Source organism: Lonchura striata, chromosome 27 (assembly GCF_050655825.1).
Source record: "Lonchura striata isolate lonStrDom1 chromosome 27, ASM5065582v1, whole genome shotgun sequence".
Classification (NCBI taxonomy): Eukaryota; Metazoa; Chordata; class Aves; order Passeriformes; family Estrildidae; genus Lonchura; species Lonchura striata.
In genome coordinates this window covers 908938-933044 of record NC_140729.1, presented here as the reverse complement: position 1 = coordinate 933044, position 24107 = coordinate 908938, and the positions used below count along the sequence as shown (strand labels likewise).

General features: G+C 69.5%; 2 protein-coding genes across 4 annotated transcripts; both read left to right on the top strand.

Moving 5' to 3' along the window:
* Positions 1–2059: 2059 nt before the first annotated feature.
* Positions 2060–17172, top strand: ITGA3 (integrin subunit alpha 3). 3 transcript variants are annotated; one of them, XM_077788348.2, is made up of 26 exons: positions 2060–2300; positions 7854–7975; positions 8062–8144; positions 8630–8879; positions 9131–9214; positions 9754–9961; positions 10801–10994; positions 11253–11341; positions 11444–11580; positions 11673–11759; positions 11840–11907; positions 11980–12116; positions 12405–12551; positions 12627–12724; positions 12850–13015; positions 13102–13170; positions 13253–13332; positions 13425–13502; positions 13730–13832; positions 14029–14199; positions 14303–14416; positions 14503–14616; positions 14887–14985; positions 15083–15208; positions 15751–15898; positions 16125–17172. In XM_077788348.2, exons 1-25 carry the CDS (start codon positions 2107–2109, stop codon positions 15859–15861), a joined length of 3129 nt encoding a protein of 1042 aa, XP_077644474.2. In that variant the 5' UTR covers positions 2060–2106; the 3' UTR covers positions 15862–15898; positions 16125–17172. The 3 variants fall into 3 exon arrangements, with proteins under 3 accessions (XP_077644474.2, XP_077644473.2, XP_085417843.1); XM_077788347.2 differs by lacking the exon at positions 15751–15898 and having other exon boundaries at positions 2075–2300; positions 16125–16756; XM_085561717.1 differs by lacking the exons at positions 7854–7975; positions 15751–15898 and having other exon boundaries at positions 2163–2300; positions 16125–16756.
* Positions 17173–17699: 527 nt separating this feature from the next.
* On the top strand, positions 17700–23602 carry PDK2 (pyruvate dehydrogenase kinase 2). The gene is made up of 11 exons (XM_021538487.4): positions 17700–17947; positions 18946–19087; positions 19791–19862; positions 20088–20272; positions 20806–20895; positions 21148–21225; positions 21759–21835; positions 21916–22014; positions 22099–22206; positions 22849–22962; positions 23034–23602. Exons 1-11 carry the CDS (start codon positions 17830–17832, stop codon positions 23172–23174), a joined length of 1224 nt encoding a protein of 407 aa, XP_021394162.1. The 5' UTR covers positions 17700–17829; the 3' UTR covers positions 23175–23602.
* The last annotated feature ends 505 nt before the right edge of the window (positions 23603–24107 follow it).

Below are 24107 nucleotides of genomic sequence, written 5' to 3'. Positions count from 1 at the left end.
CAGGGATGAATGCCCAAGGGAAGCAGGGGACTCTGCAGGAGGCCGAGTGTGACCCCAGAGCCGGGAGAACAGCACTGCCTCGCTTCCCACGTGGGAATTGTAGCTGGGGATTCCAGGAATTCATTCCGAGGGGACAGAAGTGTCTGGGAGCAGCCCAGCCCAGCCCTGGGAGCTGCGCCGGGGTTCCCGGGGAGGTTCCCAGGGTCCCCGGAGCCGCTGGGACATCCGCAGGTCCCCAGCCTGGCTGTCGCCCTCCCGCCGCGCTGTCGCCAGGGCCGGGCCCCGCCGGGAGCAGCGCTGCGGCAGGAAAAGCCGGTTGTGGGGCTGGAGGCCGGGGAGGGCAGCGCGGAGCGGGGCTGGAGGGGGAGCGGGTCCGGCCAGTCCCCGACCAGTCTGGGGCTGGGAGCTCTGGGGCTGCCGGGGGCTGCAGGGCTGTGGAACCCCAAATGCGGGAGCTCAGGGCTGGGGGGGCAGTTTGGGGGAGCTGGGGAGCTGGTGGGGGGGGGGCAGAAATCGCTGTTGGCACCCGGGGGTCTTTGGGGGGTCCCACGGACAGGGCTGAGCACAGGGTCCGGCCAGCCCCCCCCGAGTGTCCCCCACAGGGCTGGGGGTGCCCCCAAACCCCCCTACGCCCCCCTCGTGACCCCCCAAGGCTGAAGGGTTTCCTCCGCATGTCCCCCAAAAAGGCCGGGGGGGTCCCGGAGCCCGGCAGGGTCCCCGGGAGTCCCCGCGTGTCCCCCCGGCCTTGTCACAGTCGCGGGGGTTGGGCTTGGGGGGTCCCCGAGCGCCCCAACCCCCTCCCCACCCCCCCTCGAGCATCTTTGGGTCAATGGCGCCACCTCGTGGCCTTTGGGGGCAATGACACCGCGGGGTGACGTCATCGGTGTCACTGCGGGCGGGGCCGGGGACGGGGGATGGGGACAAGGGACAGGGGGACAGAGGATTGGGAACAGGGGATTTGGGGACAGGGGATTGGGGGGACACGGGATTTGGGACAGGGGATGGGGACAAGGGACAGGGAATGGGGACGGGATTTGGGGGACAGAGGATTGGGAACAAGGGACATGGGATAGGGACAGCGGGACAGGGGTTTGGGGATAGGGGACGGGGGATTTGGGACAGGGGACAGGGAATGGGGTCAGGAGATGGGGACAGGGGATGGGGATAAGGGGTAGAGACAAGGGACAGGGGATGGGGATAGGGGATTTGGGCAACACAGGACTGGGGACAAGGGACAGAGGATGGGGACACGAAGCAGGGTACAGGGGACAGAGGATGGGGACAAGGGTGGGGACAGGGAGGTCCCCGTGCCAGGGCCGGCTGCCGCTGCCGGCAGCGCTGCCCGCGATGTCGCCGTTGCCGTCACTCTTTCCAGTGCCGGTGACACGGCACAGGGGCACGGGGACATCGGGCGGGGGACACCGGACATCCTGCAGCTCCCCCAGGCCAGCCCGGCCCGGATTTCCCGGCCCGGTGGGAGCGGCGCGGCGGCTCCCGGTGACCTTTGCCGGGGTCGGGACGGTGACAGCCGCGGCCGCCGCCCCCGGCAGGGAAGCGGCGATGCTGCCATGTCCCCGCCGGGTCCCCTCCCTGTCCCCGCGGGAGCGGGGCTGTCCCACGGCCCGGCCCCGCCCCGGTGCCGCTCCCGGGGTCCCGGTGTGACCTCCTGACATGGGGGGGGTCTCGTCCCGGGGGTCCCCTCTCTCCTGGGGGTGTCCCATGCCGGGGGGTCCCATCCCAAAGAGGTGCCAGGTAGGGGGGTCCTACCCCGGGGGGATTAGGGCGGGAGGAATGGGGGGAATTGTCCCGCGGGGGCGTGGGGAGGGGGCAGTGGGGTGGGGGGCACTCGGGGGGTCTGGCAGGGGGCGGGGTCCGAGCCCCGCGACCCCCGGCGGGGGTGACGCAGCTGCGGCCGCCCAGGTGCGCCCGCCCCCCCCGCCCCGCGCACCTGAGCGCGCAGGTGCCCGCGGGGCGCGGCGGGGTGCGCGGCCCCTTTAAGGGGCGTGTCCGGAAGCGCCGCGGCCCCGCCCCGGCCCCGCCCGGCCCCGCCCCCCGCGCACCGGTCCCGGTGGGGCGGCAGGGCGGGTACGGCGGCCGGTGCGGGACATGGCGCGGCGCCGCCGGCTGCTGCCGCCGCCCCTGCCGGGGCTGCTGCTGGGGCTCGGCCCGGTGCTGCTCGGCGCCGCCGCCGCCTTCAACCTGGACCGCACCTTCCCCGTGCTCAAGGAGGGCCCCGCCGGAGCCTTGTTCGGCTTCTCGGTAGCGCTGCACCGGGAGACGGAGCGGCGGGAGCGGAGCCTGTGAGCGCGGCCGGGGGGCGGGGGGCGAGCCCCGTGCAGTGGGGGGGGGCCCGGCTGCGCTCCCCGTGCCGAGCGGGAGAGCGAGGCGACCTTCACCTGAGTGGGGGGGGGAGGTTTGGGACGGGGAAGAACCGGGAGGGGTCCCCCGTGGGGGTGCGGGGGGTCCCCGGGAGGATCCGGGGGGGTCTCCGGTGGTTGGGACCCCCGTGAGGCGGAGGAGAGTGAGGCAGCGCTTTACCTGTCAGCGGGGGCGTCCCCGTGAAATGCGGGGTTCCCCGTGCGGGGTGGAGGCGCTCAGAGTGGTCCCCGTTAGGGTTGGGGTCCCCGTGGGGTGCGGATCCCCCGTGGGGTGGGGCAGAGCGGGGAGGGTCCCCCCGTTGGGATGGGGGTCCCACGTGGGGCGGGGTCCCTGTGGCACGGAGGGTCCCCCGGGGGTGCTGGGGGTCCCACCCCGAGCCCCCTCCTCATCCCCCGCGTGCTGCGCGCCCACCGCGGGGTCCCGGTGACACGGGGGGGGGGTCTGGCAGCAGCGTGGGGTCACCCCGTGTCCCCCCAGGTGCGCTCGGAGCCCCTCGGGGTGGGGGATCCCTTCCCAGCCGAGCGGTCCCGGCCGGCGCCGACCCTCAGCGGGGCGGTGGCGGAGCCCCCCGAGCTCCCCCCGAGCTCCGCCGGTGCCGGCGGGGCCCCGTGCCCGGGAACCTGTTGGGCTGTGGTTCCTGCTGCCGGGCAAAGCCCCAACAAAAGCCCTTTTCAGCCGGAGCAGCCCCCGTGCCGTCGCACCGCTGTCACTCGCTGTGTCCCCCGCTGTCCCCCCGGGGTCCCCCCGCTGTCCCGGACCGCCCCGCTCCCCGGCCCCGGTCCCGCCTGGCCGGGAATTCCCGTCCGTGCCGGGAGAGAGCCCCGCCGCAGGGGCTGGGCTGGCTTTGTCCCCCTGAAGGGCACGGGATTTTGCTGGATCACCTTCCCGCGGCTCTCCCGGCTGCGGGGGGGTGGCTTTTGGAGACCCCCGGGACCCCCCGGGACCCCGTTTGTCCCGGGGGGCCGGCGGCAGCTGCCCGTGCAGGCATGTGCCGCTCCGCATTCCAGGGATGCATTTGGGGCCGTGGGATGAGGAGCTGTTGTTGCTCCCGTGCCGGAGGGAGCGGAGCCGTTCCCGCGGAGCCCCGGGAGGAGTGCGGAACCCCCCCCTGCCCCCGCGGCCCGGTCCTGCCCGCTCCGGTGGCCCCGCAGCAGCTGCCGGGGGGCTCCGGGCGGGGGTCGCGGCTGGCACCGGGACAGGTCGGGAACGGCCCCGGGGGAGGTTTTGGGGGGGCCGTGACAGGGACCCGCCACCCCCGCACCTGCGCCGCGTGTCCCAGCGTGTCCCAGCGCGATCCCGGCGGGGCGCGGAGGCTCCGCCGGCGGCGGGGAGCGGCTTCGGAGCCGGAACCCCCCCGGGCACCCACGGCCCGTCCCCGGGAGCCTCCGCGGGGAGCAGCGCGCCGTTCTCTCCCCGCTTCGGGGCGTCGGAGCCGCCCCGGGGTGCGGCCGGCGCTGGGGGACCCCCGGAGCCCCCCGGGGGTCGCACCCGCGGCCCGGTGCCGGGCGAAGGCGGCGGCGCCCTCCGCTCGCAGGTGCAGGGTGGGGACAGGAAAGCGACGCTTCCTGCCCCCGCCGTGCCCCGTGTGCCACGCGGGACGGGGGGTCCCGTGCTTTTTTGGGGGGCTGGCTGCTGCCCTGGCTGCTGGGATGCTCCGGGGCAGCGCCGGCATCCCCGAACTCCCGGGTGGGCGCGGCGGGGCCGGGGCGATGCCGGAGCCCCCCGGTTCTGCCCCCGCCGAGCCGTGCGCGCCCCGCGGAGCTGTGCCATGCAAAGGTTTGTTTGCTCGCTCCTCCCGGGCCAGGTGAGCGCGGCTGGGAGCGGGGCTCTTATCAGCCCTGCCGAGATTACGGAGCTCCTCGGGCCGTCCGCGTCCGGCCGCTCCCACCCGGAGCCGCTTTTGGCTGCCGGAGCCGCTCGGTCCGGCCCAGGTGGGTTTGGAGGTCCCCGGGTGACCTGGGGAAACTGAGGCACGGGAGATCCGTTCCAGGAAAGCTGAGGACCACCCCCACCCTCCCAAAATCTTCAGCCAGAGGGGAGGCAGCACCCACATCTGCAGCCCTCTGGGAACTGGGGCTCTGCCCGGGGCTCGGGGGTCTTCCTGATTCCAGCTGGCTGCTGAGGAGAGCGCTCTCCTGGCTGCGTTCCCGGTTTTCCCTCCCCCCGGCCGGGCTGTTGCGGATTGCTGGAGCTGGCTGAGCTCCCCCTGCCTTGGCCCGAATCCGCCGGGGTCCTGCGGGGCTGCGGCTGCTCGGCAGGAGGAGGGGGACGGATGTGGGGCCGTCTGTCCTTCCATCCACCCATCCCTCCGTCCGTCCATCCATCCATCCATCATCCATCCATCCATCCGCCCGTCCGTCCGTCCATTCCTCCCGGAGCCGTCCCCCCGCTCCCGGCTCCTTCCCAGAGGGGTCCCGGTGGATTTCCTGCCCAGGGGACCCCCATGACAAACACAGCGGCACTGGGGACAAGCTGGGGGCGGGCCGGGCTCCCCCCGCCTGCTCCTCCCCTCCCGGCTCCTGGCGAAGATGGATGAGGAGCTCCCCTCGCTGCCCAGCTGCTCCCTGGGGAGGGGGTTCTGGGGCTGGGGGCCTCGGGGGGTGCACGACCCCCCTGTTCCAGACCGTGCTGAGGTGTCCGGGTGGGATTCTCTGCCATCCTCGCCACTCCCACCGCAGGGGGGGCCGCAGTTTGGGGTCCTGGTGCCCGGAGCTTCCCACAGCCCCCGCTCCCAGCGGAGCCAGCGCTGGCAGGGAGCTGCCCCCGCTCCATCCAGCCCCCCCACGCTTGCCAAGGCGGATTAGGACGGAGCACGGCCTCACATTCCTGCTTCCCTCCCGTCCCGGCCTCCCCTTCGTGCCGCTCTCTGACCATGTCGAGCACAGCCCCAGCTCCCGTCCCCGCAGCCCGCTGGGACCAGTGCCACAAACTGGTCCCGGCCCCTCCAGAATCCCAGCTCGCTGCCCCGGGCAGCCGCGGGCCCGTGGCCCCCTGGCTCACAGCGGGGCGGGGGCCGCCCCTGGGTGCCCCCCCTGTTTTGGAAAGCCCCGCACCCCTCCTTTCCCAGGAGCGGAGCTGCGGGTGGGCTGCCGTGCCGGGAATCTTGGCTGGAGGCAGCGGCGTGCCGGAGCTGCTTGGCTTGGGTGGGCTCCCGCCCCCCGGGACCCGCGGGGACGGCGGGGTCCGGCCGGGCCGGGACCACCGGGGGAGCCTGGGGGCACCCCCGGGGCTGCGGGTCCCGGTGGGGTTCGGGGTGTGGGGGCAGCACCCCCCAGCTCTGAGTCACAGCAGCCGCCCTGAGTCACTTCCCCCCCAGGTAAGAGGCGACAATGGTGCCCCTGTGCCCCCCCTTGCAGCTGGGGTGGGGGGCAGATTCCTGCGTGCCGAGCTGGCATCACCGGGAGCCATCACCCCCCTGGCTCCCTTCCCTGCCCAGCGGCTTTGCGGCACCCCCATCCTGGCATTCCTGCGGGGAGCAGCCCCCCCGGACCCCCCTTTTGGGCTGAGCGGTGCCGACCCCCCCCACCTGCAGCCCCGGGCTGACTCAGCCGCCCCGGGGGGGTCCCGGCGTGCCGGGGCGGGGGCTGCCCGGGGCCCCGCATTCCTCCTGCGCCTGGGCTTTGAGTCAGCGCCCGGCCCGCCCGGACGTGCCCGCGCTGCCGGCCGCGCATTGCTCGGCTTCCCGGCACTCCCTGCCCGCCGGCGCTGCCGGGGGAACGGGCGAACGGGCGCGGCGGCGTTTGGCCCCGTCCGCCGGTGCTGTGATGGGGACAGCGGGGATGGGCACGGCGGCGTTTGGTCCTGTCCTCTCTGGTGGCCCTGCTGAGGACTGGCTCGTTACACCAGTGCCCCGGGAGCGGCTCAGGGTGTCCTGTCCCCTTCCATGTCCTTGGTGCCATGTCCTGGGTGCCATGTCCTGTGTGCTATGTCCCCTTCCATGTCCTGGGTGCCATGTCCCCCTCGTGCCCTAGTTGCTCTGTCCTGGGTGCCATGTCCTGTGTGCTGTGTGTCCCCTCCATGTCCTGTGTGCCATGTCCCCCCCTTGTCCTGGGTGCCATGTCCTCTGTGCCAAGTCCCACTCCAAGTCCTGGGTGCCATATTTCCCCCATGTCCTGGGTGCCGTGTCCCCCCGTGTCCTGGGTGCCAGGCCCCCCCGTGTCCCCCCGTGTCCTGGGTGCCGTGTCCCCCCGAGTGTCCCGCCTGCCAGAGGGAGTCACTTCCTCCCCAGCACGGCCACCTCCACGCCATTGTCCTGGCGCTCCCCAAGGACTTCCCGGCGGAAAGTCCGGCCCTTCCGGAGCCCTCCGGCCATGCCAGCTCCCCATGCCAGGGCCACGGGGCCTTGCCGGGCTCCCCAGCATCTTCCTTTGGGGTGGGGGGGTCCCTTTAGCATCAGCTGAAGGGGTTGGGGGGCACATCCAGCCTGGAATGCCGATGTCCCCCATGGCACTGCCCTTCCTGGGGGAGGTCACCCCTGGGAGGTGCTGCCTGTCCTGGGACAGCCGGGGTCAGGGGTGTCTGAGGGGTGAGGGGTGTTTGTCCTGGATTAAGGGTGTCCATCCCATATTAGAGGTGTCCATCCCAGATTCAGGGATCCATCCCAGATTCGGGGTGTCCATCCCAGATTCGGGGTGTCCATCCCAGATTTGGGGTGTCCATCCCAGATTCGGGGTGTCCATCCCAGATTCGGGGATCCATCCCAGGTTCGGGGTGTCTGTCCCAGATTCGGGGATCCATCCCAGATTCAGGGATCCATCCCAGATTCGGGGTGTCCATCCCAGATTCGGGGTGTCCATCCCAGATTCAGGGATCCATCCCAGATTCGGGGTGTCCATCCCAGATTCAGGGATCCATCCCAGATTCGGGGTGTCCATCCCAGATTCGGGGTGTCCATCCCAGATTCGGGGATCCATCCCAGATGAGGGGATCCATCCCAGATTCGGGGTGTCTGTCCCAGCTCCCCGCTCCCGGGGCTCTGTCCCCGCATTCCCTGGCACGGCACTCGGCGCTGTCGGCCGGACACGCCGCAGCTGTGCCGGGGCTGGGGATGGATCAGAGCCTGGCCGGGAAGGGCCGGGGCTGCCCTGGGGGTGCCGAGCCCCCCCTCCCTCTCCTTTTCCCCGCCAGCACAGCGAGGTTTGGGGGGGTCACTGTGACCCCTCTTCCCACCCCCCATGCACGGGGATGGGGCTCAGCCATGGGATGGAGTCCGGGAGGAGTGGGGTGACTCCATCCATCTGTCCCTGAGGCCGTTTGGGGTCCCTGTGTCCCCTTCCAGCTCTGGAGACAGGCCTGACCTCGTTATTTGGGGGTGTCAGGGTGCGACAAACTCTGGGCAAGCAGCTCCGGTGTCCCCCAAGTGTCGCCTCCCCAGACCACCCACCCTCTCTGCACCTCAAAATGAGTCGGAGGGGTCTGGGGGGTGGGACCTGCTCCCCCCATCACCCACCAGGTGCCCCCTTCGTGCCCCCCAGGCTGCTGGTGGGGGCCCCCCGGGACGCGGAGCCGGTGAACGGGACGCGCACGGGCGCCGTGTACGCCTGTCCCCTGAGCGCCGCCACCCGCGACTGCCAGCGCCTGCCCATCGAGCTCAAGGGTGGGTGACCCCCCCGGGGTGTGTGACCACCCCAAAACCCCCCCCGGGCGTGGGGACCCCCTCTCAGGCCGGCTCTTCCCCCGCAGATGAGCCCGACAAGGCCATCATCGAGGACATGTGGCTGGGGGTGACAGTGGCCAGCCAGCGGCAGCCACCGGGGAGGGTCCTGGTGAGTTGGGGGCTTTGCACGCCCAGATCCCCATTCCTTGCACACCCAGATCCCTGTTCCTTACACACCCAGATCCTTGCACACCCAGATCCTGGTTCCTTGCACACCCAGATCCTTGCACATCCAGATCTCCGTTCCTTGCACGCCCAGATCCTGGTTCCTTGCACGCCCAGATCCCTGTTCCTTACACACCCAGATCCTTGCACACCCAGATCCCTGTTCTTTACACACACACACACCCTTGGGGTGTCCCTCCACATTTGGGATGTCCCCTGAGCCTCAGTGTCCCCGCTGTCCCCAGGCCTGTGCCCACCGCTACACGCGGGTGCTGTGGTCAGTCCCTGATGTGTCCCTGAGCTGTCCCTGTCCCTCTCCCTGTCCCCATGCCAGGCCTGTGCCCACCGCTACACGCGGGTGCTGTGGTCAGTCCCTGATGTGTCCCTGAGCTGTCCCTGTCCCTGTCCTTGTCCCTGTCCCCGTGCCAGGCCTGTGCCCACCGCTACACGCGGGTGCTGTGGTCGGGCGCGGAGGCGCAGCGCCGCATGGTCGGCCGCTGCTATGTGCGGGGCAACGACCTGCGCCTGGACCTGGCCGACGAGTGGCAGACGTACCACAACGAGATGTGCAACGCCAACACCGACACCGACGAGACCGGCATGTGCCAGATGGGCACCAGCGCCGGCTTCGGCGCCAACATCATCTACTTCGGGGCGCCCGGCGCCTACAACTGGCAGGGTGAGGGTCCTGGGGGGCACGGGGGGCACCTGCCAGCCCTGGGGTCACCCCTCTGGGTACCCCTTTTTCCTGGGGGGCACCTGCCAGCCCTGGGGTCACCCCTCTGGCACCCCTTTTCCTGGGGGTTCCCCTCACCTCTGGGGACGCTTCCTTGCCCAGGGGGTCTGTGGCCCCATGGGACCCCCTTCCCGAGGTGCCCGTGCCCCCGTGGGACCCCCCAAGGCTGTGGGTGACCCCCCTCACCATTCCAGGCACGGATTACATGCTCCAGCGGGACTCGTGGGACCTGCACGACTTCTCCTACCCCAACAAGAGGAACGGCAACACCTACATAGGTGGGGGGGACCCCGGGAGGGGTTTGGGCGGGGGATTTAGGGGGGTTTGGGAGGGATTTAAGGGGAACTCTGAGGATGGGGGGACTCAGGGAGCCTTGAAGACCCCGCTGGGATGGGGGATGGTGAGACTGGGGGGCAGTGGTGGCATTGGGGTGACGTCAGGCACGGAGGGAGAAGATGGGGATGATGATTTGGGGTGAGGAGGAGCTTTGGGAGCTGGGAGTATCGGGTGTGGATGTCAAAGACGCTGGGGACACTTAGGGACAGTTAGTGACACTTAGGGACACTTGGGGACACTTGGGGACACTTGGGGACACTTAGTGACACTTAGTGACACTTAAGGACAGTCAGTGACACTTGGGGACACTTGGGGACAGTTAGTGACACTTGGGGACCCTTGGTGACACTTGGTGACACCTGGGGACACCTGGGGACACCTGGGGAGGGTGTGAGCCGTTCCCGGTGCTCGCCCGGGGCGCGGGGGGCTCGGGGAGGACGCGGGGGCACCCCGGGGTCCCTCCCTGACGCGGCGCCCACAGGGTACACGGCCGAGGCGGGCAGCGCGGTGCTGCAGCGGGACGCGGTGACGGTGGTGACGGGCGCACCCCGGTACCGGCACACGGGCGCCGTGCTGCTGCTGAGCCGCGGCGCCCGGCAGGCGCTGAACCGGAGCCTGCTGCTGCCCGGCCCGCAGGTCGGCTCCTACTTCGGCAGCGCCCTCGCCCTGGCCGACCTCAACAACGACGGGTGAGGGGCTGCGACCCTCCCCCGGCTGCGGGGCGGGGCTCAGCTGGGGAGGGGGCTCACCTGGGGCTCATCTGGGGCAGGAGGCTCACCTGGGGCAGGGGGCTCACCTGGGGCTCAGCTCAGGCTCACCTGGGGCAGGGGATTCACCTGGGGCAGGGGTCTCACCTGGGGCAGGAGGCTCACCTGGGGCAGGGGGCTCACCTGGGGCTCAGCTCAGGCTCACCTGGGGCAGGGGATTCACCTGGGGCAGGGGTCTCACCTGGGGCTCAGCTGGGGCTCAGCTCAGGCTCACCTGGGGCAGGGGTCTCACCTGGGGCTCAGCTGGGGCTCAGCTGGGGAGGGGGCTCAGCTGGGGCAGGGGTCTCACCTGGGGCTTCCTGAAGACCAGCTGGGCTGGGATCTGTTGTCAGCTCCTGGGGGTGGGTGGGTCTTACTTAGGATGCCCTGAAGCTCAGGTGGGCTTGGACCCCCAAATTCCCAGGGGTGGGGGTCTCACCTGGGACATCACACAGCTCCCAGGGGTGGGGGTCTCACACCCTGCAGCTCCCAGGGGTGGGGGTCTCACCTGGAGCACCTTGCAGCTCCCAGGGGTGGGGGTCTTACACCCTGCAGCTCCCAGGGGTGGGGGTCTCACCTGGAGCACCCCGCAGCTCCTGAGCGTGGGGGTCTCACCTGGAGCACCCCGCAGCTCCCCTAGGATCTCTGTGGGTCCCAGCTCTGCTCTGGGGAGGTTTTTTGGGGGCAATCCCATTTTCACAGCTCTGGGGGGGGTCTCCCCCCACTTCAGGCTGGGGGGCCGTGTCCCAGCCCCGGCCCCCAGCCCCCCGCTGTCCCCGCAGGTGGCAGGACCTGGTGGTGGGGGCCCCCTACTACTTCGAGCGGAAGCAGGAGGTGGGGGGCGCCGTGTTCGTGTTCATGAACGAGGCCGGGGGCTTCCAGCAGCTCCCCAGCCTGGTCCTCACCGGGCCCAGCTACTCCGGCTTCGGCTTCGCCCTGGCCAGCATCGGGGACATCAACCAGGACGGGTTCCAGGGTGAGCCGGGGACGCCTTCATGGTGGGGTCAGGAAAGGAGGGGGCCTGGGGGGTCTCTGGAGAGGTTTAAGGTGAAGAGGAGGAGATGGGAGAGGCTGGAGGTCCTGATTGTCCCCGTATTCCCCCTGCCCAACCCTCCCTCCCTCCTGTGCTGGGTTTGTGGGGTCTCACGGGGGGGGGACCCCGGACACGGCCAGGGCTGGAGTTTGGGGTCCCAGGGAGGGCCCTGAGGGGCTGACCCTGCTCTTGTCCCCCCAGATATTGCCGTGGGGGCTCCTTTCGAGGGGCCTGGCAAGGTTTACATCTACCACAGCAGCGCCGAGGGGCTGCAGGACCGACCCCGGCAGGTAACAGCCCCGGGGAGCCCTGACCGGGCCAGGGGCTTTGGACACCCCCCGAGACCCCCACTCCGGGGCACTGTCTGAGACCCCCCTGCCCCCCAAACCCAGGTGATCAGCGGGTCCGAGCTGGGCCCCACCCAGATAAAAACCTTCGGGTACTCGCTGAGCGGGGGGCTGGACATGGATGGGAATTCCTACCCCGACCTGCTGGTGGGCAGCCTGAGCGAGCGCATCGTCCTGCTCAGGTACAGCCCTGGGGACAGGGGACAGGGGTCCCGCCCTGCCCCCCTGGCTGGGCACGGGGCAGGGGGCTCAGCCAAGCCCGATCCCTGCCCAGAGCCCGTCCCGTCATCAACATCCTGGACAAGACCTTCACGGTGACCCCCAGCAAGGTGGACCCTGCCCAGTGCACACCCAAGTCCTGGTGAGTCCCCGGTGTCCCCGGTGTCCCCGTGGCTGCTGGTGGCAGCCCTGGCTCGGCTCACGGCCCCTTTGTCCCCCCAGCATGACGGTGACGCTGTGCTTCTCCTACAACCAGAGCGCAGGGGACCCTGGCTACAGCGAGAGGATCAGTGAGTGGGGGGCGCTGGGGGGACACGGGGACACCTTGTGGGGGGTGTTGGACAACTCGTGCTGTCCCCCAGCCCTGCAGTACACGCTGGAGGCCGACAAGGACCGGCACCCGCCCAGGGTCAGGTTCTCGGGGTCCCAATCTGCCACCTACACTGGGGACTTCTCCATGCCTGACACCCGCTGCCAGTCCCAGGAGCTGCTGCTGCTGGTGAGCGTCCTTCCCTCCATCCATCCTTCCTTCCCTCCATCCCTCCTTCTCTCCATCCATCCATCATCCATCCATCATCCATCATCCTTCTCTCCATCCATCCTTCCCTCCATCCTTCCATCCCTCCATCCATCCATCCATCCATCCATGGATTCCATCATCCCCCCATCCCTGTGCTCACTCTCTGGGGTCTCTCACTGGCCTGGCAGCAGCAGAGGGGCCCCCAGCCGTGGCTGGAGCTGGTTTTGGGGCCCGGCAGGGATCTGTGAGTGATTCCCACCCCCGCAGGACAACGTCCGGGACAAGCTGCACCCCATCGTGCTCTCCATGAACTACTCCCTGCTGGAGAGGCCCAGAACCTTCCAGCTGGGCCCCCACTCCCTGGCCGCCTTCCCCGTGCTCAACCAGGACCAGTCCCACGAGAACGAGACCAAGGTGAGGCAGGCAGGGGGGACACGCCGGGGGTCCCGGGGGGTGGCGGAGGCTCAGGGCGTGTCCCTGTCCCTGCAGATCGAGTTCCAGAAGGAGTGTGGCTCCGACAACCAGTGCTACAGCAACCTCCAGCTGCAGAGCAGCTTCGTCACCGAGCAGAACCAGCCGCTGCCCAGGTGATGCGGGGCCCTGGTGTCCCCTGGGGGTGTCCCTGGTGTCCCCCGGGCTGTCCCTGTGTCCCCCAGGGTGTCCCTGTGTCCCCTGGGGGTGTCCCTGCGCTGACCCCACTGTCCCCACGCAGGGTGAACGGCACCCAGGTGCTGCAGTACAGCCGGGACGTGCGCAAGCTGCACCTGAGCATCAACATCACCAACGTCCCCACGGCGCCCTGGAACGGCGAGGACGCCCACGAGGCCCTGCTCAACATCACCGTGCCCCCCAGCCTGCTGCCCTCCTCCGTGCGCCCGGTATGGGGGGACACCCCGGGGCCCCGAGCCCCACCGGGACCGGCTGGGCTCGGCCGGAGCTTCCTGACCCCCTCTGCCCTCCCCAGAGCGGAGCCTGCACCTTTGGGGACACGGTGCTGTGCGAGCTGGGAAACCCCTTCAAGAGGAACCAACGGGTGAGAGCTGCCCCCGCTGCCCCCCAGCCCGTCCCGGGGGGCTCGGCAGCGGGGCCCGGCTGAGCTGCTCCTGTGTGCGCAGGCAGAGCTGACCATCACCTTCGAGGCCATCGGGATCATGCTGGACACGCGGGAGGTGGCCGTGTGGCTGGACCTGTCCACGTGAGTGGGAGGGCGGCGGGACGGGGCCGGGGATGGTCCCGGTGGGACCGGGGAGATGCTGATCCTGGTGCCCCATCGTGGTGCCCCGGCAGGCAGAGCACCCAGGAGGATCTGCAGCCCGTGCTGGCCAAGCTGCTGGTGGATTACAGCATCCAGTCCTCGCTGAGCATGTGAGTGTCCCCTGCACCCGAGTGTCCCCTGAACCCCTGAGTGTCCCCTGAACCCTCTCAGTGTCCCCTGTCCCCCTCCGTGTCCCCTGCCCCCCTCAGTGTCCCCTCCATTCCCCCCACCCGTGTCTGGCTGTGCCTCAGTGTCCCAGGCATGGGGACACCGTGGGGTCGCAGTGGGATGTCCCCCATGCCCCTGACGCCGTTCCCGTCCCCCATCCCGTTCCCAGAGCCTCCTCGCACATCCAGTCCTACTTCAGCGGGGCCGTGGTGGGCGAGTCGGCCATGGAGCAGGAGCAGGACGTGGGCAGCCCCCTCACCTTCGACTTCCAGGTGAGCTGGGCACGGCGCCGGAGGGAGGCGGATTTGGGATCGCGGGAGAGAAGCGGATTTGGGATCACAGGAGAGAAGCAGATTTGGGATCGTGGGAGGGAGGCGGATTTGGGATCACGGGAGGCAGGCAGATTTGGGAACGCGGGACGCAGGCGGATTTGGGAATGCCTGACTCCACCTCCCGCCCTGCCCGCAGGTGACCACCAAAGGCGAGTCCCTGGGCACGCTGGGCACCATCCTGCTGGGGTTTGAGTGGCCCTACGAGATCCCCAATGGCAAATGGCTCCTGTACCCCACCGAGATCCTGGTGAACGGCAACGACACATGTCACCCGCCCGGCGGGGTCATCAACCCCCTCAACCTCACCGTGAGTCGCCCGGTGCCCCCAGGGCCGTGCCCCTGCCCCACCGCGGGGGTGCTTCAGCCCCCGGCACAGCCCAGGCTCTGATGGGGCTCGTGTCCCCCCTCAGCTCCTGCAGGACCGGGCTCCATCCCGGCGGAGACGGGAGCTGGAGCCCCCCGAGCCGGGGGAGGCCCCAGTCACCTTGGCCACCGGCCGGCGCCCGAGGTCCGAGGCGGCGCTGGTGAGTGGGGTGAGGGGGTCACTGTTCCTGCTGCTTCCCGGCACCGGGGAGGCGCTTTGGGCCCCCCTGACCCCCGTGTCGCCCAGAGCTGCTCGGCGGGCACGGCGCACTGCGTGTGGTTCGAGTGTCCCCTGCTGCACACGCAGCTCCCCTCCAGCTTCAGCCTCCGCGCCCGCGTCTGGAACAGCACCTTCATCGAGGTCAGTGCTGCCTGAGCCGTGGGGCAGCGTTAAACAGGGCCCCGAGCCTGCCAGGGCGCAGCTCAGGAGCTGGCACCCACCCCTGGGTGTCCCTACCCTCACCTGTGTCCCCCCTCCGTCCGTGTCACCATCCTCCATGTCCCCATCATCTTCCTCCACATCCCCATCACCATCCTCCACCTGCTGCCATCTGTGTCCCACCATCTCCGTGTCCCTCCCCACCATCCCCGTGTCCCTGCCTGTCCCTCAGCCGTGTCCCCCTGTCCCCAGGAGTTCCGGGACTTTGACCGAGTGAAGGTGACGGGCACGGCCACGCTGTTCCTGCGCTCGCAGGTGCCCACCATCACCATGAGGAACCACACGGTGCGGGTGAGCTGCAGCACAGCCCTGCTGGGGCAAACTGGGCGGGACTGGGGCTGCTGCAGCTCCGTGCCCCAACCCTCCGTGGCCCTTCCCACCCCTCCAGTTCTCCGTGGACGTGGACTCAGAGCTGCAGGAGGAGCAGCCGGCCGAGATCGCGCTCTGGCTGGTGCTGGTGTCGGTGGCAGCCGGGCTGCTGCTGCTGGGGCTCATCATCCTCCTCCTCTGGAAGGTGAGGGGGGTCCCAAATCCCCTTCCCGGGGACAGGGGGTGCAGGAGCCGTGCTGAGACCCGACGAGCTCGTGTCACCCGTGACCGCCTCCTCCCTGCCCGGCGAGGGGTGCGAAGGACTCGCTGCTGGAAGATTGTCCCCTCGGCTGGAAGTGCCCCACGTGTGGCAGGTGTCCCCCAGGTGGGAGGTGCCCTCCCGGGAGGAAGATTCCCGGCTGGAGTGGGATGAGGAAGAGGAGTAGAGACGTTCCCAGCGTGTCTTGGGGTGCAAAACATTTTGGGATGTGTGCCCAAAGCGGGGCTGGACCTGCTCCCTGTGGCTGCGCTGCAGGAACTGGGGGACCCCCACAGCCCCCTGGGGACACCCCCAGCTTCTTGAAGCCCCCTCTTCTACCCAGGAGGGGCTCGCTGGTTCTGCAGGACCCCCCACCCTGCAGCATCCCTGTGGGGCATCTCCCTGCCCCTCTTCCCCCACCTGGGGGGGTGCCCAGGACCCCCCCAGCCCCTGTCCCGGCCCCCCTGACCCTGTCCCCTTCCCTGCAGTGCGGGTTCTTCCGGCGGGCCAACACCCGGGCCATGTACGAGGCCAAGGGGCAGAAGGCGGAGATGAGGATCCAGCCGTCGGAAACCGAGCGGCTCACGGACGACTACTAACGGGGGGCACCCCCCGTGCCCCCCCGGGCCCCGCCTGGTAATGCCCCGTGGGGCCGGGCTGCAGCGGCATCTTCCTCCTCTTCAGCCTCCTCTCCTCTTCCTCTGTCCCGCAGGGTCCCTCAGGGCTCCGCGGGGTCTCCGGGCGGCTCCAGGATCGCTGCTCCCTTTGCTCTGCTCTTCGCCGCCTCGGGGGTCTCTGTCCCTCTCCCCGACCCTCCCCGGCCCGTCGCTGACCCCCTGTCCTCTCTCTCTGCCCCTCGCAGTGTGACTTTTTCCAGCGGACCCGCTACTACCGGATCATGCCCAAGTACCACGCGGTGCGGATCCGGCAGGAGCAGCGCTACCAGCCCGGGGGGCTCCTGCCCCGCCGCCGCAAGAAGCTCTGGGTGACCAAGTGGCAGGAGCCGGACAAGTACTACTGACCCCCTGCCCCGGCCCGGGCCCCTGCCGGGGGGCTCTGACTTTGCACAAGCGCAACTCCCCCTGCCCCATCCCCTCCGACACGGCTGCCCCCGGCGCTGGCTCCCACAGCCCCTCCCGGTTCTCCCGGAGAGCTCCCGGAGCCCCTCCCGGTTCTCCCGGGGGTCTCTCGCCCGCTCGTGCCTTGAATGCTTGTGGGGGCGACCCCCCAAATTTCCCCCCCCCGCTCGCCGAAGTGCTGCTGGCCTCACCGAGTGCCTTCCCCCCACCCCAGCGCTGACACTCCGCTCGCCACCTCCCTGTCCCTTGTCCCCAACCTCCCCGGGACACGTCTCGGCCCCTGGGGAACGTCCCCGCCGGCCGCGACACGCTCGACCCCCTCCCCTCGGCGATGGGTGCGGGACCCCTCTGCTTTCCCCGGGGGGGCTGGGGGAGCTCATTCATCCCCTCCTCACCCCAAACCCCTCGGGGGTCTCACCCCGGACCCCTCGGGGATCTCCCCCTCCCCACCCCAGACTCCTCAGGGGTCTCACCCCGGACCCCTCGGGGGTCTCACCCCGGACCCCTCGGGGGTCTCCCCCTCCCCGCCCCAGACCCCTCCCGCTGTTCTCGGCCGCAGCTTCGCTTTGGGGGGGTGCAGCACTTCAGGCCGTGTCCCCCCCAATCCCCGCCCCTCGCCCCCTGCCCCGGGGGTCCCTGGCCCGCCCCGGGGGTCCCAGGCCGGCCCCGCGGGGTTAAGTTATTCCGTGTCTCTCCGTGTCCGTGTTTCGGTGTCCGGTAGGTACCGGGGGGGCCGGGGAGGGGGTCCCACGCCCCCAGCCCCCAGCCCGCCCTCAAAGCCCCCTCCCCTTCCTCGCCGGGGTCCAATAAAGGCTCGCTCTGGGATTTGTACCCGCGTGTCCCCTCCGTGTCCTGGCTGCCGGGCTGGTGGGGGTGGGCTGCGGGTTTGGGGGATTTTGGGGGGCTAAAAGAGGAGGGGAGGGATGATGGACCCGGGGCGCAGCCGGTGATGGGGTGTTAATGCGGGAGTTGGGGTGGGCTCAGATCCCCCTAAAACCTTCGGGAAAGGCTCAAATCCCCCCAAAACGCCCCGGGAAAGGGTCTGGGACGCCAGAGGGGCTGATGGGAGCCCGGTTATGCAAATCAGCACCTATGCGTCATGAGGGGCGGGGTTAGCCGGGAGGGGCGTGGCCTCGAGCAGCGCGGGCTCCGATTGGCCGCGAGGCGCGCGGCGGTGGCCGACGAGGCCGGGCGGCGCGAGCTCCGCGGAGGGGGCGTGGCTCGCGCTGATTGACAGCGGGGCGTGCCCGGACGGCACGGGCTGGGGGCGGGGTTTGCCGCAGAGCGAGCCGCCGATTGGCTGGGCCCCGTTGATTGACAGCGGGGTGTGTTGTTTGCGCGCGGCGCGGAGGGGGCGGGGCCGCGGCCGGGCCCGGGGGGCGCTGAGGGGACCCTGAGGGGACCCTGAGGGGACAGCGGGGGGACACCAAAGGGACACCAAAGGGACACAAAGGGACACCGGGGGGACCCCGAGGGGACAGCGGGGCCATGCGGCTGCTGCGGTGCCTCGGCAAGCGCGCGGCGCTGGCCGGCGTCCCCACCTACATCGAGCACTTCAGCAAGTTCTCGCCGTCGCCGCTCTCCATGAAGCAGTTCCTGGACTTCGGTAAATAAAGGGAATTCCCTGGCCCCCGCCTGTCCCGGGAATTCCCAGCCCCCCGTCCCGGGAATTCCTGCCCCCCCTTCCTGGGAATTCCTGACCCCCCCTTCATGGGAATTACTGACCCCCCCTTCATGGGAATTACTGACCCCCATCCCAAGAATTCCTGCCCCCCGTCCTGGGAATTCCTGCCCCCCCTTCCTGGGAATTCCTGCCCCCCCCTTCATGGGAATTCCTGCCCCCCCTTCATGGGAATTACTGACCCCCCCTTCATGGGAATTCCTGCCCCCCCTTCATGGGAATTACTGACCCCCCCTTCATGGGAATTCCTGCCCCCCCTTCATGGGAATTCCTGCCCCCCCCTTCATGGGAATTCCTGCCCCCCCTTCATGGGAATTCCTGCCCCCCCCTTCATGGGAATTCCTGCTCCCCCGTCCCAGGAATTCCTGCCCCCCTTCATGGGAATTACTGACCCCCCTTCCCGGGAATTCCTGCCCCCCTTCATGGGAATTACTGACCCCCCTTCCTGGGAATTTCTGCCCCCCTTCCCAGGAATTCCTGCCCCCCCCTTCATGGGAATTCCTGAACCCCTTCATGGGAATTCCCAGCCCCCCATCCCAGGAATTCCTTCACACACCCTCCCCCAAGGCGTTGACCCCTCTCTGTGTCCCTGGGGACCCCTCCCCTTGTCCCTGGGACCCCTCCCCGTGTCCCTGGGACCCTCCCCGTGTCCCTGGCCCAGCTCCTTCTCTCCCAGCTGCACTCGGGGGTCTCCCAGCCCCAGTTTGGGCAGTTCTGGGTGGCACTGGGCACTGTCCTCCCCAGTGGTTGAGCGCTGTCCCCCTCCTGTCCCCCGATGCCCCCAACACCTCCCCAGCCACACACCAGGACCTGCTCCTGTCCCCTCTCCCTGCTGCCAGAGGGGTGGCAGTGCTGGCAGCGCCGGCTCTGGGGGGCTCACCCGTGTCCCCCCCGTGTCCCCCGGTGTCCCCCGGTGTCCCCAGGCTCCAGCAATGCCTGTGAGAAGACGTCCTTCGCCTTCCTGCGCCAGGAGCTGCCCGTGCGCCTCTCCAACATCATGAAGGAGATCAACCTGCTCCCGGACCGGGTGCTGCGCACGCCCTCGGTGCAGCTGGTGCAGAGCTGGTCAGTCGGGGCCCTTGGGGACACGGGGACAGTGCCACGGGGCTGCTGGCACTGCTGGCACCGCCACCGCCCGCTCCTGGGGCCTGTGGGTCCCGCCGCTGCCACTCGCCTGGGGTCCCACCGGTGTCACCCTCCTGCGTCCCCTGCGCGGCCACCACCGTGTGTCCCACGGCTGTCACCTGCTGTCCTCCCCTATGGGGAGGGGGACACAGGGAGGGGTGCCAGGCAGGCCACTTGGCAGTGGTGGCACGGGCTGCAGGTCCTCTGTCAGCAGGGGAGCCACCTGCTCCCTGAAAGCCACAGGATGTCCCTGTCCCGTGTGGGTCAGAGTGTCCCTTTAAGTGCCATGTCCCCGTGCCAGTGCCAGCAGCGTGACCCTTCTCCCGGGCCACCACGTGACACGTTGTTTGTCCACTGTCCTGGGCCACTGCCAGCGGGGTCCGGCCGTGCCAGGGGGTCCGGCCGTGCCACCCCCCATCACAGCCCCAACCCCATCAGAAGCACCCTGTCTCCAGGTGTCCCCAGGTGTCCCCAGGTTTTCCCAGGTGCCAGGATCTGGGTGGGACAGTGACCCCCGGTGCAGCAGTTTTTGGGGTGGGAGCGTGTGTTGAGGGGTGCTGGCCCTTGAGTGGTGTCACCTGGGGTGTCCCCTCTGTTTGGGGGTGCCAGCTGTGGGATGACCGACCGTGTCCCCCCCCTCCAGGTACGTCCAGAGCCTGCTGGACATCATGGAATTCCACGACAGGGACCCTGAGGACCAAGCCACGCTGGGACAGTGAGTCAGGAGGTGACGGCGTGTCCCTGTCCCCAGTTCCGGGGTGTCACCTCCTCCCAGAGCCACGCTGGTGTCACCCAGGGCCACCCCGAGGTGCCCCCACCCCCAGTGCGGCTAGATCCAGCTCCGGGTTTTGCCAGCGCCCCCAGCTCGTGGGGAATCCCGGCCTGGATCGGGCCATGCCCGGAGCGGGCGTCCCCAGCGCTGGCCCTGTCCCCCGGGCAGGTTCACCAACGCGCTGGTGACAATCCGGAACCGGCACAACGACGTCGTTCCCACCATGGCGCAGGGCGTGATCGAGTACAAGGAGACCTACGGGGACGACCCCGTGTCCAACCAGAACATCCAGTACTTCCTGGACCGCTTCTACCTGAGCCGCATCTCCATCCGCATGCTCATCAACCAGCACAGTGAGGGCAGGGGGCTGCCCGGCCGGGGGGTCCTGGCTGCCCCCCAGAGCGGGGGTGTCCCCAGAGCCCCCAGTGTCCCCAGGGCTCTGTCCTGAGGATCCTCCCACCCCCAGGGGTCTGTCCTGAGGATCCCCCCATCCCCAGGGGTCTGTCCTGAGGGTCCCCCCATCCCCAGGGGTCTGTCCTGAGGGTCCTCCCACCCCCAGGGGTCTGTCCTGAGGGTCTCTGTCATCACTAGATGTCCCCAGAATGTCCCCCCATCCCCAGGGGTCTGTCCTGAGGGTCCTCCCACCCCCAGGGGTCTGTCCTGAGGGTCCCTGTCATCACTAGATGTCCCCAGAATGTCCCCCCAGCCACAAGGGTCTATCCTGAGGGTCCCCACCAATCCCAGGGCTGTGTCCCGAGGGTCCTCACCGACCCCAGGGATCCTGTCTTGGGCATCTCCCCTGTTGTCAAATGTTCCCCCCAGGTGCAGCCCCAGGGTGCCCCGGGGGTGTCCCTGGGGTGCCCCCAGCTCGTTGTCCCCTCCCCAGCCCTGCTCTTCGATGGCAGCACCAACCCCGCGCACCCCAAACACATCGGGAGCATCGACCCCCACTGCAACGTGGCCAACGTGGTGAGAGGTTGGTGGGCTCTGGGGTGCCCCCCACGGCAGGGGCAGTTTGGGGGGCAGGAGTTGCTTTGAAAATCCCCCTGGCACCACTCGTGTCACAAGCTTGGGGTGGCCTCGGCCAAAGTGTCCCCTGAGCTGCGCAGGAGACCCCAGGAACATCCTGGGTGGGGAGGAATGGGGGGTGTTCGGGGTGGGGGGGACCCCAAAGGCTGTCCCTGCTGGTCCTGGGGGTGCTGAGCCCTCTGTCCCCCCCCTTTGGCAGACGCCTACAACATGGCCAAGCTGCTGTGTGACAAATACTACATGGCCTCGCCCGACCTGGAGATCGAGGAGGTCAACGGTGAGGGGACAGCGGGGTGAGGGGACAGGAGGGGCTCAGGCAGGGGGATCATGGGTGGTTCCTCTGGGTTTGGGGACTCTCAAGTGGCTCCTTTGGGGACTCTCAGGTGGCTCCTTTGGGTTTCGGGACTCAGATTTTGGGTTTGGGGCCTCTCAGGTGGCTCCTTTGGGGACTCTCAGGTGGCTCCTTTGGGTTTGGGGCCTCTCAGGTGGCTCCTTTGGGGACGCTCAGGTGGCTCCTTTGGGTTTGGGGATCTCAGGTTTTGGGTTTGGGGACTCTCAGGTGGCTCCTTTGGGTCTGGGCACTCTCAGGTTTTGGGTTTGGGGACCCTGGGGCAGGTGGATTTCTGTGTGGCTCATTTTGGGTTGGGGTCCTCGCCTCCTTTAGGATTGGGGTCCCTGTGACAGGGGATGCTTGGCTTCTTTAGTCTGGGGGTCCCTGCCATGGGGGGATTCTCAGGTGACCCCTTTAGGGCCGGGGGATGTTTGGGGTCAGCACTGTCCCCACCAATCCCCGCGTCCCCCCCTCCCCAGCCTGCAACTCGGAGCAGCCCGTGAGCATCGTCTACGTCCCGTCCCACCTGTACCACATGCTCTTCGAGCTCTTCAAGGTAGCCCAGCCCTTTGGGGGGGTCCCGGGGGGCTGCTGGGGACCCCCTGACACCCCCGGGCGGGGGCTGTGTGTCCCCAGAACGCCATGAGAGCCACGGTGGAGAGCCACGAGAGCAGCCCCCGGCTGCCGGCCATCAGGGTGCTGGTGGCCCTGGGCCAGGAGGACCTGTCCATCCGGGTGAGGGACCCCAGCCCCGCTGTGGGCGGGGGGCTTGGGGAGGGGGGACAGGAGCGGGGGCCTCACCTGCTCTGCTGTCCCCAGATGAGCGACAGGGGCATGGGGGTGCCCCTGAGGAAGATCGAGCGGCTCTTCAGCTACATGTACTCCACTGCCCCCACCCCCCAGCTGGGCTCCGGGGGCGCCCCCCTGGTACGAGACCCCCCCCGGGCAGGGGAGAGGGGTTGGGGGGCGTTTGAGGGGGCTGGAGTGGCCTGGGAGTGTTTTGGGGGTGATTGGCGTGGGCTGGAGTGGCATGGGGAGCTTTGGGGGTGGCATGGGGAGATTGGGGGTGGCATGGGGAGGTCTGGGGGTGGCTGGAGTGTCCTGGGAGTGTTTTGGGGGTGATTGGGGTGGGCTGGAGTGGCACGGGGAGGTTTGGCCTTGGCCTGGCACCTTTTGGGGACATTTAGGTTGGCATGGGGACATTTGGTGGCATGCAGGTGCTTGGAAGTGGCATGGGGACCCTTTGGGGTGGCAGTGGGGCCATTTCGGCTGGCATGGGGACACTGGGGTGGCTTGGGGCCCATTTGGGGTGGCAGTGGGACCCTTTAGGGTGGCAGTGGGATCCTTTAGGGTGGCATGGGGACCCTTAGGGGTGACATAGAGACCCTTAGGGGTGGCAGGGGGCCCCTGTGTCCATTCTGGGGCCCTTTGGCGGTGCCACCACGACCGCCGGCAGTGCCAAGGGACGCTCCTGGTGCTTCTTGGGGTGCTGTGGGGAGGCCGGGGGTGCCCTGGGGGTGCCCCCCCCAGCCCCGGGGACCCCCCCAGCCCCATTTCCTCGCCCCCCAGGCCGGCTTTGGCTACGGGCTGCCCATCTCCCGCCTCTACGCCAAGTACTTCCAGGGCGACCTGCAGCTCTTCTCCATGGAGGGCTTCGGCACCGACGCCGTCATCTACCTGAAGGTGGGTGCCCGTGCCCGGCCCCGGCCCGGGGGGGGGTCGGGACCCCCGCTGAGCCCCGTGCCCACCCCCAGGCGCTGTGCACGGAGTCGGTGGAGCGGCTGCCCGTGTACAACAAGTCGGCGTGGCGGCACTACCAGGCCAGCCAGGAGGCGGGGGACTGGTGCGTGCCCAGCACCGAGCCCAAGAACACCTCCACCTACCGTGTGCCCTGAGCCCCCCCGGGACCCCCCAGCCCACCCGCGAGGGGTCTCCGGGGGGGTTTGGCGTTTCGAGGGCACTGGGGGGGTGTCCTGGTGTCCCCGCCTTGGTGGCGCTTGGGGACAGGGCTGGGGGGGGTTGGAGCAGTGCCTGTTGTTCCCTCACTGCCCCCCAAAGTCGCCACCCGCCCCGGGGGTGTCCCCCATCCCAGCAAGGGACTGCTCCTGTCCCAGTAGGACCAGTAGCACTTCCCTGCACCCTGGTGGGGTGGGGGCACCAGGCCTGACCCTCCCTGCCATGTCCCTGTCCCCGTGTCCTCCCTTTTGTTGCACTACTGAGCTGTCCCCAGCCCCCCCACTTGCTGTGACCTGCTCAACCCCCAAATTCCCCCCTGAACCCCCCAGACCCCTCCCCACTGTCAATAAATCGGATGTTGACTGAACCCCTGTGGTGGTTTGGGGTCCTGGTGCCTCAGTTTACCTGCTCCAGCCTCGGGAGGGGGCTGAGGCTTCAGTCCCGGGCTGGCACCGGGGGACACAAGTCCTGGGGGGCTGCTCTGTGCCCCCCAAGTGAGGCGGCACCGCTCACCCCGATTTGCACTGGCCCTTGACACCTTTTTATTTCCCGGGGTGGGGTCGAGGTTCTCTCCCCGCCCCCGTGGGGGGCTCGGGTGGGGCAGGGGGTGTGAAGACCCCTCCCCACCCCGTCCAGCTCCGCCGCTGCTCCCGCTCCTCCTCCTTCGGCTTCTCCCGCTGCTCCTCCGCCTTCCGCCGCTGCAGCGCCGCCCGCTCCCGGGCGCTGCCCACGCCCGGCGCCGGCGGCAGCGCGGGCTGGCCACGGGCACCCGGTACCGGGACCCCCCCATCCCGCACCGGGACTCCTCCTCCGCCCCGGGACAGCCCCGGTACCGGGACCCCCGCCCCGGTACCGGGACCCCCGCCCCGGCA

Excerpts from the sequence above, each read along its gene's own strand:
- PDK2 (XM_021538487.4), top strand. The coding sequence starts at position 17,830 with ATGCGGCTGCTGCGGTGCCTCGGCAAGCGCGCGGCGCTGGCCGGCGTC. Across the intron at positions 20,273-20,805 it reads CATGCTCATCAACCAGCACA|CCCTGCTCTTCGATGGCAGC; the intron begins GTGAGGGCAGGG and ends TCCCCTCCCCAG. Across the intron at positions 20,896-21,147 it reads CGTGGCCAACGTGGTGAGAG|ACGCCTACAACATGGCCAAG; the intron begins GTTGGTGGGCTC and ends CCCCTTTGGCAG.
- ITGA3 (XM_077788347.2), top strand. The coding sequence starts at position 2,107 with ATGGCGCGGCGCCGCCGGCTGCTGCCGCCGCCCCTGCCGGGGCTGCTG. Across the intron at positions 7,976-8,061 it reads CCTGCCCATCGAGCTCAAGG|ATGAGCCCGACAAGGCCATC; the intron begins GTGGGTGACCCC and ends CTTCCCCCGCAG. Across the intron at positions 8,880-9,130 it reads CGGCGCCTACAACTGGCAGG|GCACGGATTACATGCTCCAG; the intron begins GTGAGGGTCCTG and ends TCACCATTCCAG.